This window comes from Pimephales promelas, chromosome 6, assembly GCF_988280905.1.
Source record: "Pimephales promelas chromosome 6, fPimPro1.hap1.1, whole genome shotgun sequence".
NCBI classification, from domain to species: Eukaryota; Metazoa; Chordata; class Actinopteri; order Cypriniformes; family Leuciscidae; genus Pimephales; species Pimephales promelas.
The window spans coordinates 41830859-41842791 of record NC_142774.1 but is presented as its reverse complement, the minus strand read 5'-3'; the positions used below and the strand labels follow the sequence as shown (position 1 = coordinate 41842791).

General features: G+C 39.5%; 1 protein-coding gene across 2 annotated transcripts; it reads right to left on the bottom strand.

The window, feature by feature from the left end:
• Nucleotides 1-1800: 1800 nt before the first annotated feature.
• Nucleotides 1801-11373, bottom strand: LOC120490356 (sodium- and chloride-dependent GABA transporter 2). 2 transcript variants are annotated; one of them, XM_039687829.2, is made up of 12 exons: nt 11157-11373; nt 9283-9361; nt 9055-9187; nt 8830-8964; nt 7662-7765; nt 6243-6367; nt 5705-5817; nt 5494-5631; nt 4450-4552; nt 4280-4380; nt 4019-4189; nt 1801-2537 (listed from the first exon to the last, which is right to left on the bottom strand). In XM_039687829.2, exons 1-12 carry the CDS (start codon nt 11350-11352, stop codon nt 2484-2486), a joined length of 1452 nt encoding a protein of 483 aa, XP_039543763.2. In that variant the 5' UTR covers nt 11353-11373; the 3' UTR covers nt 1801-2483. The 2 variants fall into 2 exon arrangements, with proteins under 2 accessions (XP_039543763.2, XP_088988712.1); XM_089132586.1 differs by lacking the exon at nt 1801-2537 and having other exon boundaries at nt 3835-4189.
• Between the last annotated feature and the right edge of the window lie 560 nt (nt 11374-11933).

Sequence of the window (11933 nt, the reverse complement as noted above, 5' to 3'; positions counted from 1 at the left end):
TTGCTGTAACCCACAGCTCACCTTTGGCTCGGGCCTTGACCCGCTAACAGAGATTAAAGATCGAGACACGAGGACGAGATTTCCTGTCAAAACAGTTTGAGGAAAACCGGCAGAGCTGTTTACTAATGTGGAGAACACTCAGAGGATCTTAAAAACAGTGTGTGTGAATTTGTCAATCTGTTTCTTTGTAATTAGTTTCCTGCTGTGTGAGAATCGGATGACCTGAACTTCTACATCATAAATGTCTTCACTGTCACTGATGGTCATTTTAATGCATCCTTGAAGAACACAAAATTGGGGGATCAGTAAGTTCCTCTTCTTTTTTTTTTTTTTGGAAAGAATCTGATCCATTAAAAAATTAATTAGAGGCAGACAAATAACTGAGATCTAATAGTTTAAAATCACACGGAAACTCCAGAACTGTCCAGAACACACACACACACACACACACACACACACACACACACACACACAGACGAGCGCATGCTTTGGCACCGACAGGCCAACGTGCGGGAGATGCTGAACCTAACACGGGCGCTTTACAGATATAATCCACTGAACACAATAACACACACACACTCTCTCTCTAAATATAGAGCACAGCACACACACTATCAAAACGTGCATATGGACATGCATGCATGGACACGTGCGCAGACGGCGCACATATCGACGTACACACACACATACATACAGAGCCGACAACACTAAACTAATCCATACACAATACGAGCGCTAAAAGGCACATTGTGTGGCCCATCTGTTGTGTTCTGTCCCAGCATGCCTCATTCATAATAGAATACCGACACGATTTAAGGTACATGGTTTAAAAACTCTAATCTGCTAAATGCGACTAAGAGGACATATTATACCCGTTTATAAAGTCTTGCTGTTGTTTTTGGTCTCGAATGTTGATTATTCTCCTCATATTCTCCATTGTTGCGGCTCCTCTCTTCCCAGTCTGTCAGTAACGCTCTGTTTACTTCCTGTCTCTATGAAGCCCCGCCTTCTGAAAAGCACACTGTGCTCTGATTGGTCGGCTAAAGCGGTGTGTTGTGATTGGTCGAGCGCTTCGAGTGTGTTTGGGAAAAGCCACGCCCCTTTTAACACACTACTATCTAACTCAACCAGGCCCCGCCCCTTTATTCTGCTCATTAATTATTATAATGAGGAATATTGTGACGTGTTCGTTCCCGGGAGAAACTAGTAATAATAACCTCCAAAAAGTCTTTTTCCACCATTTTAATAAACATGTCATTAAAAACAAAAATTCCAATAATCACAAAGTGTAATTATGCGAAGAATTATTCAAAACATAATTATGACAGAATATCTGTGACAGAGTATTTACTTAAATAGTTTCATATGCATAAAATAGATAAACATTAAGAATGTTGAAAAAAAAAAAAACAAACAAAAAAAAAAAACACTTTAACATGTTTTAGCTTTCTATTTTAGCAACATTTCCCATGAATTAGATCTAAAAATTGCTGAGATTTTTATTCTCCTGAACACATCGGTCATATTTCAACTAAAAATAACAGGGGTAAAAATTACATACATATATATATATATATATATATATATAAAAAAAAAACCTACTTTTGAGGAAAATGTTATTGTCAATCAAATAAACTCATAATGAGATCAGTTAGATCAGATTAATCAGATTATACTATGATTAAACAGATTCATCATGCCAGGAAATATTCTTTATATATATACATATTTCCTGGCAATAATTAAAAATTTAAAATTAAAAGTACACAAATTAAAAGTACTCTGAGAGTACTCTGTTATTTTAGTATTACTTATATACTATTATAGGATGATTTTTATGAATTAGCTTTTATTTTTTATATTTTCAGAAAATATTAAAATATTAAAAGTAATTCAGAAAATGACATTTATTAATTTTTTTTTTCAGCCTGGTTGAATACATTTTTGGAAATATGCATATCAAGAACACTAAATATCCGGTCAAAATATGCAGTGAACGTCTGAAGAGAAGCTGCTTGTTAAAAAATAGATAAATATCAAGAATGCGGAACAGATAATCAAACACTTTTGTAACATGTTATACTTTCACGTACATATTATCACGGGTTGGTTCAGAGAAGACAGACGAAGACCGTAGTAAACGCTTTCTTTAATCACAGAGGCTCAGGATACACAGGAACAGGTGAGACAGCATGTCCAACAATACCGTACAATGAACTGAATGCAGATACACAGTGATGATGAGGAAGGTGATTAGTGTCCATGGAAACACACAATCAAAACCTAATGGTGACACATATCCAGTAAATTCAAGTAAGGTCATATTTCAACCAATATCGAACACAGACGGCTTGTCATCAAGACAAAGAGTTTCTTTTACGACACGTCAGCAAACGCCGGTTTCTGTACATCAGATCTCCTCAGTTTCACTCACACCACGTCCTCGGGTGTCTCAGTGGGCTTCTTTGTGCTGAGGTCAGAGGTCACGAGGAAGGTGCTGGTCTGTCCGCTTGAGTCCGGCACAGCAGACGGAGACGCTGCACACGGGACACATCATTCACCAGAGAGAGGGTTACTAGACGCTCGAGACTCTCTGTCTGCGTGAGGGCTTTTATTTGCCACTTACACAAACAACTGTCATCGGTTTAACAATGAAGGACTATAGTGAGACTCGATTCGTGATTCGACACGAATAAACATCGACCCTTTTATGAGGGAATGATCTACAGTCCCATGAAGCACTGCAAATGATGAGACCGGACGGCAACCTTCCGCATCTCTTGAATCCAACACTGAGCGAGTTAAACTGCAGTTCCTCCACTGGCCACTAGAGGAGTCAGTCCCATAGACTCGCATGTTAAAATGCCCAACTTTACCGCAGAAAAAAACATGTTTTCGGCCTGGTACAAAAAGTGGTTTTAGTCTATATAGCTAATTTTGCCCTTCATGACGACTTTGAGGAGCTGGGATTATTTTATAACTAATCCGTTTATATTATATTAAGCCTTAAAGTTATGCATAATTAAGGGTGTGGCCACTTGAGTGACAGGTTGAGGTGTCGCTGATGTCACTGCTAGCCATTTGTCTGCTGTGTTCACGTCTGCGTCACGTCACCTCAGCTAATCCGTTTTCGTTTATCCAGGAGTGACGCGCGGCCAAGATGGCGACGGCCGGCCCCGCCCACTTTGGCCTTCAAAAATGTGTTCGACTCTTCGGAAACACTACGGGTGACGTCACGGACACTACACATATTTTTACGGTCTATGAAAGGGCCCTACTGACTGGCCAGTTGGTGGCGCTATAAATTAAACAAACACGATTGACTTGAAAACTGGCATGCGGCGTCTGTCCAAGGTGTCGCGATTGTCTACGTGACGTTCATGTATCTCATATAACACGGCTATAACGCATAAACAAAATGTGATATTTTCACCAAACTCGACACACATATGCATGAGCTCATTCTCGACTGGCCTCTTGGTGGCGCTATAACATGGAAAATACATTAAATGGCTATAACTACGCAACTCTAACTCTGATTGGCTTGAAAATTGGCATGCGGTGTCTTTGTCCAAAATGCCAAGACAGCCTTTGAGGACATTTGCACATTTCGAAAATGAAATGAAAAGTCGAAAAGTGAAAAAGTTTCGAAATGACAGTCGAGCGTTTGTCCGACGAGGGGCTCTATAAAGGGACGCAGCAACTGGCCACTTGATGGCGCTTTAAAATCACGGTGATAGCTAAGCGTCAAAAAAGATGGAACGCCATCTTCATTCATCAGGAATTCAAGTTAAATTCTCCACTTCAGTGCTCCCCCTGCTGTTCAGTCTCGGAAAGATTATCGCTAGTTTTGGAGAAATATCTTTATTTATAGCATTGTTTTGCTGATGTATTTTAGCACTGATAGGCTGTTGCACTATTGCTTATCCTCCATTAATAAAAGGATTGAAGACAACTATTTGCAACTAAATTCAGACAAAACTGAGGTGCTGATTTTTGTGTGTGTGTGTGTGTTTACCTGATGAATGTTTCCCGGTGTGTTGATGAGTGTGTAGAGCGCACAGACGGGCAGGAGAGACACCGAGGACAGCGTGAGCGTCCAGCCCATCACCGAGGCCCATCCAGGAGCCGTCACACCGTTAGCCAGGGTCAGCGGAGACCAGAACATCAGCGAGAACACCAGCGTGCCCTAAACACACACACACACAGTTTCTCAGAGGAGGCCGCGGATCCGTCAGCAGCTGATGTCAGTGACACACGAGGAACACACGATACACACGATACACACGCCGGGCGTCAGGAAACGCCAGCAGAGCCTGAAGATGTAGAGCGGCTCGTAACCGATCATGGCCTCGATGTCACGACTGAAGCGATCCGCACCTGAGGACAGCACAACAACATCAGTGTGTGTGTGTGTGTGAGAATGTATGTGTGTGTGTGCGTGTATACCATAGATCCATCCGATGGCCACAGACTGACAGATGGACAGCATTATAAGACTGGCTCCACTGCAGGAGAAATGATCGTAGATCTGAAACACATACAGGCCTCCCTGATCATCAGACACAGAGAGGAACACAGCGATACGTGACTCGTCTGATGGAGCACAAATTACGTTTTTTTTTAGATGCACTTTTATGATGGATAGATGCACTTTTATGATGGATAGATGCACTTTTATGATGGATAGATGCACTTTTATGATGGACAGATGCACTTTTATGATGGATAGATGCACTTTTATGATGGATAGATGCACTTTTATGATGGACAGATGCACTTTTATGATGGACAGATGCACTTTTATGATGGATAGATGCACTTTTATGATGGACAGATGCACTTTTATGATGGACAGATGCACTTTTATGATGATAGATGCACTTTTATGATGGACAGATGCACTTTTATGATGGACAGATGCACTTTTATGATGGATAGATGCACTTTTATGATGGACAGATGCACTTTTATGATGATAGATGCACTTTTATGATGGACAGATCCACTTTTATGATGATAAATGCACTTTTATGATGGACAGATGCACTTTCATGATGATATATGCACTTTTATGATGGACAGATGCACTTTTATGATGGACAGATGCACTTTTATGATGGATAGATGCACTTTTATGATGGACAGATGCATTTTTATGATTATAGATGCACTTTTATGATGGACAAATGCACTTTTATGATGGACAGATGCACTTTTATGATGGATAGATGCACTTTTATGATGGACAGATGCATTTTTATGATTATAGATGCACTTTTATGATGGACAAATGCACTTTTATGATGGACAGATGCACTTTTATGATGGACAGATGCACTTTTATGGACTTCAAAACCTAAACAGCCATTCACTGCCATTATAACTGCTGCTTGGAAGAGCCAGGACATTTTTTAATATAACTCTGATTGTGTTCGTCTGAGAGAAGAGTGTCATATACACCAAGTATGACTTGAGGAAAGTAAATCTCACCGGCGTCACCATCAGAAGCCCGAGCAGAAAACAGGCTAAACACACGAGCAGAAGCAGAATCTCCCGTCGACGACCTCTGCGAACGACCTCGGGATACAGATCCGACACCGACATCATCAGCGCCTCGAGACTGACGAACTGAACACACACATACAGCGATCAGCAGAACCGCCACACCAGCACACACACACACCTGAGAGAGACGTCACACCTGAGTGTCCAGACCCAACATGCTGATCATGAGGAAGAAACACACGGCCCACAGCTGAGGCAGAGGCATGAGGGAAACGGCCCGCGGGTACGCTATAAACGCTAGTCCAGGACCTGGAAGAGAACATATGCAGAAAAAATTCTCCGCTAACGTTAGCTAAAGACCGTTATGAACATATCCTTCCTGTAACGTTAATAGTTCGATCTTTAATAATGTTCTCAAAACGTCTGTACAAAAACATTATTTGTACAACAATTTTCAGAACGTTCATTTAACGTTTTTTAAAAGGTTACGGATGTTTTCTGAATGTTCTGAAACGTATTTAAAATTCTTGACATGAATTTTGAGACGGCGGAATTACTAAAAAGTTGGTATTTTCCATTGAATTTGGCGAAACCACTTGAAACATTTGTTGTGTTGAGCCATTTCAATTACTTTGGTTTGATTTGTTCATTGCAAACAGCTGAAAGTCTTTAAATTTCACCAATAAAGCTGATTTGCAATGGGGGTTGAATACATATTCTACATAGTTTCTAACCTGACTGCGCCACGTCCGCGATATCCACTCCCTGCTCCAGCGCCATGAACCCGAGCACAGAGAAAATGGCGAATCCTGCAACGAAACTGGTGGCACTGTTGAGGAGACACAGTCTGAAACAGTCCCTGAAACACAAACACAAAGCTGAAATACGATAGAATATAAATACAGAGATAAAAACATTTGTATCTAACGCCGCACCGGTTTTACACGATTTACACCAGATTACACGATTTTAGCGTGATTTTGGCACGATCCGTTTGACGTAGGGCATCTTGGGGATTGGTAAACGACAACAGGCGTCAGGACGCAAGATTAGATCGTATCATCTCGTATAGTGTGTCATAGCGGGCGACAACCAACGTCGCGTCTGCGATGCTTCACGACATCACGACAAAAAGACTAGCATGTTTAATTGTTTTAACGGTCGACGGTTCCGTCACATGTATGAGGTTGACCAATAGGAGCACAGAAGCTTTTCCATAAAATGGCGAAACAAAAGAGAGACGATGGTGCTAACGTTAAAACTAAAAGTAAAAATATATAAGAAAACAATATTTTATATCTGTCCTCTTCGAGCAATCCAGGAACGTGTCCATTGTCGGGTTTTCTTTCTTTTTTTTACTTTTTTTCTGAACACAACACTCACCGCTTCATCCATCGTTTGTTTACGTTCGTTTCCGGAAGTCACTCGTTACTAGTTTCGCCTTTTCGATGACATCACGTGCATCGTTAAAGACGGCACGCGATGACTGGTCAGAAAGCAACGTGTAGTCATGTGCACGACACGACACGATTTTAGGAGTCAAAATCGTGTAATCTGACACAGTGACTATTGTAAAAGACAATAAAAAATCGTGTAATCTAAACCAGGCATTAATGCAATGCAAGTCACTTTGAAAAAAAGCGTTCGCCAAATGTATGTAAATAAACGTAAATGAATCAAAATGTAATCTCTGTCAGTAATGACTCTCCCTTATGTTGTTCAACCCCGTAACACTTTTGCTCATCTTCAGAACACAAATTAAGATACGAATTTGTGAGTGATTAAAAAGTGGCTAATTCGTACGTCCTCACTCGTACGAATTTGTACAATTTGTCTAAACCCACGAGATGGGTAGGTTTATGGGCGGGGTCAGGGGTAGGTCATTCGTACAAATTCATAAAATTCGTAAAATATGTACGATTTAGCAAAAGTCGTAGTGAGGTCGTACGAATCGTTACGAATTAGCCACCTCGTAAAATTCCTACGAATTGCCATGAGATCGGGTTGGAAATATCTTAATTAGCGTTCCGAAGATGAGCGAAAGTCTTATACGGGGTTGAGGGATTGTTGATTTTACCCTTTAAAATCCACATGAAGTCAATGACAGTTCTGTTTTCTAATGTGTGTGAGTGTTTGTGAGCGGAAGGACGCACTTGTAGCAGTCGTTGTTGAATGTATTGTAGCTTCCCAGAGCCGTGAGACTTCCCAGACCAATGCCGTACGAGAAGAAGACCTGAGTCCCTGCATCCATCCACACCTTCAGAGGAGAGACGGACTGAACTCGCCGCTTTCTCCACGCCACAACACGTTTATTAGGAAACATTTGAATATAAAGTTCATCTCCTGTTTTTACAAGCAGCCTGAAATATAAACTTGTCACAAATAGTCACTGTTTAATCAAATCCTGTCCGGTTCTTGCAGACTAAAAAACGAACAAAGCAGATCGTCATAAATGATTAAATGATAAATCAAATCATATGTGTTATTTATGTTGGTTGCATGTATAAACGTTTATCACATTTAATAGTGCTATAATGTCAAGTGAAAGTAATAACGCATACAATCTGAATATATGAGAATCTCTATTATTATTTTCATAAAATGCTTTCAAACACATTTTTATATAGGGGAAAATGATTTAAAATGGTTGCATCAAAAATAAATGATTAAAATACAAATGATTTCTGCATGTTGGTTACACCTCACTTGATTTAATTTGAAAAATTAACTATATAATCTCAAATAAAACTTCTTTCTTGGTTATTTTTATGTTAGTAGAGATTAACTGTGTCCTATTCTGCTTTTGTAAATCTGCTGTTTGATCATGAGAAAGCTCCAGGTCTTCTCTGAACTCCTGAAACGCCTCCACTGTAGTCTTGAGTTTCTCCCGGGAACGAACACGTCACAATATTCCTCATTATAATAATTAATGCGCAGAATAAAGGGGCGGAGCCTGGGTGAGTGAGTTAGTAGTGTGTTAAACTGGCGGTTGTGGAAAGGGGCGGGGCATTTCCCAAACACACTCGAAGCGCTCGACCAATCACAACACAATGATCCAGCCGACCAATCAGAGCGCAGTGTGCTTTTCAGGAGGCGGGGCTTCATAGAGACAGGAAGTGAACAGAGCGTTACTGACAGACTGGGAAGAGAGGAGCCGCAACAATGGAGGATATGAGGAGAATAATCAAAACCTGTTCTAGGAGAGCCTGAAACACAGCAAGACTTTATAAAAGGGTATAATATGCTTCTTTAATGCGTGTTTTTAAGCAGGACTTGTTTCAGTCTGCATCTTATACGGGAGATCATGTGACGCTGTGGTACCTGGGGGTCCGTCAGCCGTGTGTGATTGGGTTTCAGGTAGTAAATGATCCCGTCCACGGCGCCGGGGAGCGTCACGCCACGAACCAACAACACCAGCAGCATCACGTACGGGAAGGTGGCGGTCACATACACAACCTACACCGCAAAACATGACAAAACACAACGCAACAGTGAACTACAACAATTTAAAAACAAACGCACTACACAAACAGACTACACAAACACCTTGCCGGTGGATTTGACTCCTTTCCAGACACAGAAGTAGCAGACGACCCACACCAGCATCAGACACGCGGCCAGACGGGGGTTCAGCGAGCCCAGATGATCGACACTAGCAGACAGATCCAACACCTCACGCCTGGAGAGAGAGAGACGGACTCAGCACACACACACACACACACACACACACGCTGCAGACAATGACCCGTGCACACCATCATACCAGACACTCACTCCCAAAACTCGATGACTGGAGACGTGGCGTTCTCAGAGACATCGCTGGCGTTGTGTTGCTCAAAGCCCACGCAGGAATCTGGAGATAATAACCAGATTAAACACATTATAGACGAGATTAAACACATTATACACCAGATTAAACACATTATACACCAGATTAAACACATTATACACCAGATTAAACACATTATAGATGAGATTAAACACATTATAGACGAGATTAAACACATTATACATCAGATTAAACACATTATAGATGAGATTAAACACATTATACACCAGATTAAACACATTATAGACGAGATTAAACACATTATACATCAGATTAAACACATTATAGACGAGATTAAACACATTATACACCAGATTAAACACATTATACACCAGATTAAACACATTATACATCAGATTAAACACATTATAGATGAGATTAAACACATTATAGACGAGATTAAACACATTATACACCAGATTAAACACATTATAGACAATATTAAACACATTATAGATCAGATTAAACACATTATACACCAGATTAAACACATTATAGATGAGATTAAACACATTATACACCATATTAAACACATTATAAACCAGATTAAACACATTATACACCAGATTAAACACATTATAGACCAGATTAAACACATTATAAACCAGATTAAACACATTATAGACCAGATTAAACACATTATACACCATATTAAACACATTATAGACGAGATTAAACACATTATACACCATATTAAACACATTATAGACGAGATTAAACACATTATAGACGAGATTAAACACATTATAGACGAGATTAAACACATTATACCCCAGATTAAACACATTATAGACCAGATTAAACACATTATACACCAGATTAAACAGATTATAGACGAGATTAAACACATTATAGACGAGATTAAACACATACATCAGATTAAACACATTATAGATGAGATTAAACACATTATACACCAGATTAAACACATTATAGACGAGATTAAACACATTATAGACGAGATTAAACACATTATAGACGAGATTAAACACATACATCAGATTAAACACATTATAGATGAGATTAAACACATTATAGATGAGATTAAACACATTATAGATGAGATTAAACACATTATAGATGAGATTAAACACATTATAGATGAGGACACTTTTCTCTATACTCTGAAGTCTCTGAAATCCCTTTTGTCTGTCAAAACAATACATATAATGTGCTATCAGGCCTGTCAGGATTATTGTGCTGATGATACAAATGATTCAATTGTGTTTTGTGCATGTCACATATATACATTTAAATTTATATATATATATATATATATATAATGAAGTCTGATTAAACACACAAGCCTTTATTTTGTATGAAGGAAAACCTTTAACTACCTTTATGTACTATAATATTGTTTTTTTATATTCTTTATTTTTTAACTCTTTAAATGTAATGTTGATTCTCTTGCTTCTGAACACGATGCACTGCACTTTCACTCGGATGGCATGAGATTGAAATTCAAACTGTACAACTAATGCTGCAATCTCAAATAATTGTGATTTGATAGAATAACCAAGATCATACGAGCTAATAATTCAAATTACACAATGTGTAAAAAATCCGTTTTGTTTTGCTGTGTGAAAAAGTCGTTCAGGATCAGTGTGATGTCGCTCTATGGGTGGGGAACGAGTTCTGAGTGTCAAGACGTTTGGATAATGGAAATGAACTGGGCCAAAATTCTGCTGAATCTTGGCCCAAAGCGCTCGTATGAGCACACAGATGATGTGAGCGCTCACACACACTGACGGCACGGCCTAAAGCTCTCACACACACCAGGAGCTTGATATATGTGCATGTAAAGTGTGTTTGTTACCTGTGTTCCAGGTGTTGTTGCAGTGCGCCCAGGGAAGCCTCGTCTGGAAGCTGTTCAACAGGTAGAAGAACGCCCAGGCCAGAATAATGATGTAATACACACAACTGTGTAAGATCATCACCTGACTGGCGTAACCCAGCCCTGCAACAACCCAACCATTCACCCAAACACAAGCATCATTAAAGGGATAGCTCATCCAAAAATGGGAAGTAGCCTCATGATTTACTCTCTCTCAAGTCATACTTGGTGTATATGACTTACTTCTTTCAGATGCGAACACAATCAGAGTTATATTAAAAAATGTTCTGGCTCTTCCAAGCTTTATAATGGCAGTGAAAGGCTGTTTCTGTTTTGAAGTCCATAAAAGTGCATCTGTCCATCATAAAAGTGCATCTATCCATAATAAAAGTGCATCCGTCCATCATAAAAGTGCATCTGTCCATCATAAAAGTGCATCTATCATCATAAAAGTGCATCTATCCATCATAAAAGTGCATCTGTCCATCATAAAAGTGCATCCGTCCATCATAAAAGTGCATCTATCCATCATAAAAGTGCATCTATCATCATAAAAGTGCATCTATCCATCATAAAAGTGCATCTGTCCATCATAAAAGTGCATCTATCCATAATAAAAGTGCATCCATCCATCATAAAAGTGCATCTATCCATCATAAAAGTGCATCAAATCATCATAAAAGTGCATCTGTCCATCATAAAAGTGCATCTATCATCATAAAAGTGCATCTGTCCATCATAAAAGTGCATCTATCCATA